Here is a 1,616-nt window from a genome sequence, read left to right on the forward strand (position 1 = left end):
ACTTTTAACCGGATTACTCGTTAAAATAAGTGTAAGTTGTGTTTCAACAGGATATGGACTTTTAACCGGATTACTCGTTAAAATAAGTGTAAGTTGTGTTTCAACAGAATATGGACTTAAATGGACTACTCGTTAAAATAAGTGTAAGTTGTTTTTCAACAAGATATGGACTTGTAACCGGATTACTCGTTAAAATAAGTGTAAGTTGTTTTTCAACAAGATATGGGCTTTTAACCGGATTACTTGTTAAAATAAGTGTAAGTTGTGTTTCAACAGGATATGGACTTTTAATCGGATTACTCGTTAAAATAAGTGTAAGTTGTGTTTCAACAAGATATGGGCCTTTAACCGGATTACTTGTTAAAATAAGTGTAAGTTGTTTTTCAACAGAATATGGACTTTTAAACTGATTACTCATTTAAAAATAGTGTAAGTTCTGTTTCGAAAGGATATAGACTTAACTGGATTACTCGTTAAAATAAGTGTAAGTTCTGTTTCAACAGGATATGGACTTTTAATCGGATTGCTCGTTAAAATAAGTGTAAGTTCTGTTTCAACAGGATATGGACTTTTAATCGGCTTACTCGTTAAAATAAAATATTTTGTTGTTAAGCCCTGTCCTGACACTTGTCCATTAAAGTTATCAAACAATTATTAATAACTGACGCACTGATTTATATGTCACTTCAATATAATAGTTAGACTTTTTAAATGTCAAGACTACAAACCACGTTTTGATTTATTTTTTAGGGCAGTAGGTGGCGAACTTCAGAGGGTTTTGGAAGACCATGAAGTGATATCTGAAAAAGTGGCAACTCGTCTGATGCGCCAAATCCTTGAGGGCGTGACCTTTTTGCACGAGCGTAATATAGCACATTTAGATATAAAGGTAGGAATTTTCAACTTAATAACCTGAACAAAATCTTGGGTTATAAAATTACCTGAACAAACTCTTGGGTTATAAAATTACCTGAACAAACTCTTGGGCTATAAAATAACCTGAACAAACTCTTGGGCTATAAAATAACCAGTTTGTTCAGGTTATTTTATAGCCCAAGAGTTTGTTCAGGTTATTTTATAGCCCAAGAGTTTGTTCAGGTTATTTTATAACCCCAGAGTTTGTTCAGGTTATTTTATAGCCCAAGAGTTTGTTCAGGTTATTTTATAGCCAAAGAGTTTGTTCACCTGGGGTTATAAAATAACCTGAACAAACTCTTGGGCTATAAAATAACCTGAACAAACTCTTGGGCTATAAAATTACCTGAACAAACTCTTGGGTTATAAAATAACCTGAACAAACTCTTGGGCTATTTGGAATTGTGTGGTGTTTTGTTCAATACCACCAATTGAAGTTTGTGTATCTTGCGAAGGTCGAAGTTTCGTTAATCTCCCCCTCCCCATTTTTTTTTCTTCCAAATTACAAGTCTACAGAGTGGTAACATTATGTGTAACGTGTTATTAGTAAAACTGAATTTAAACCAAATGAAATGTTTATTACAACAACGTTTACATAGGGCACGGCATGGCCAGGTGGTTAGGGCACTCGACTCGCAATCTGCGGGTCGCGGGTTCGAATCCCCGTCACACCAAACATGCTCGCCCTTTCAGCCGTGGGG

The 1,616-nt window shown here is 35.0% G+C and overlaps 1 protein-coding gene across 3 annotated transcripts in view; it reads left to right on the forward strand.

Moving 5' to 3' along the window:
- LOC106472135 (serine/threonine-protein kinase 17B-like) overlaps positions 1–1,616 on the forward strand; it is a 41,663-nt gene that overhangs the window by 29,751 nt on the left and 10,296 nt on the right. For all 3 annotated transcript variants that reach the window (XM_013932761.2, XM_022400735.1, XM_022400736.1), the window contains exon 4: positions 751–889. In XM_013932761.2, coding sequence (XP_013788215.1) covers positions 751–889 — 139 coding nt within the window. The remainder of the gene's footprint in view (positions 1–750; positions 890–1,616) is intronic.

The sequence above is a fragment of the Limulus polyphemus genome, unplaced genomic scaffold, assembly GCF_000517525.1.
Source record: "Limulus polyphemus unplaced genomic scaffold, Limulus_polyphemus-2.1.2 Scaffold5106, whole genome shotgun sequence".
NCBI lineage: Eukaryota > Metazoa > Arthropoda > Merostomata > Xiphosura > Limulidae > Limulus > Limulus polyphemus.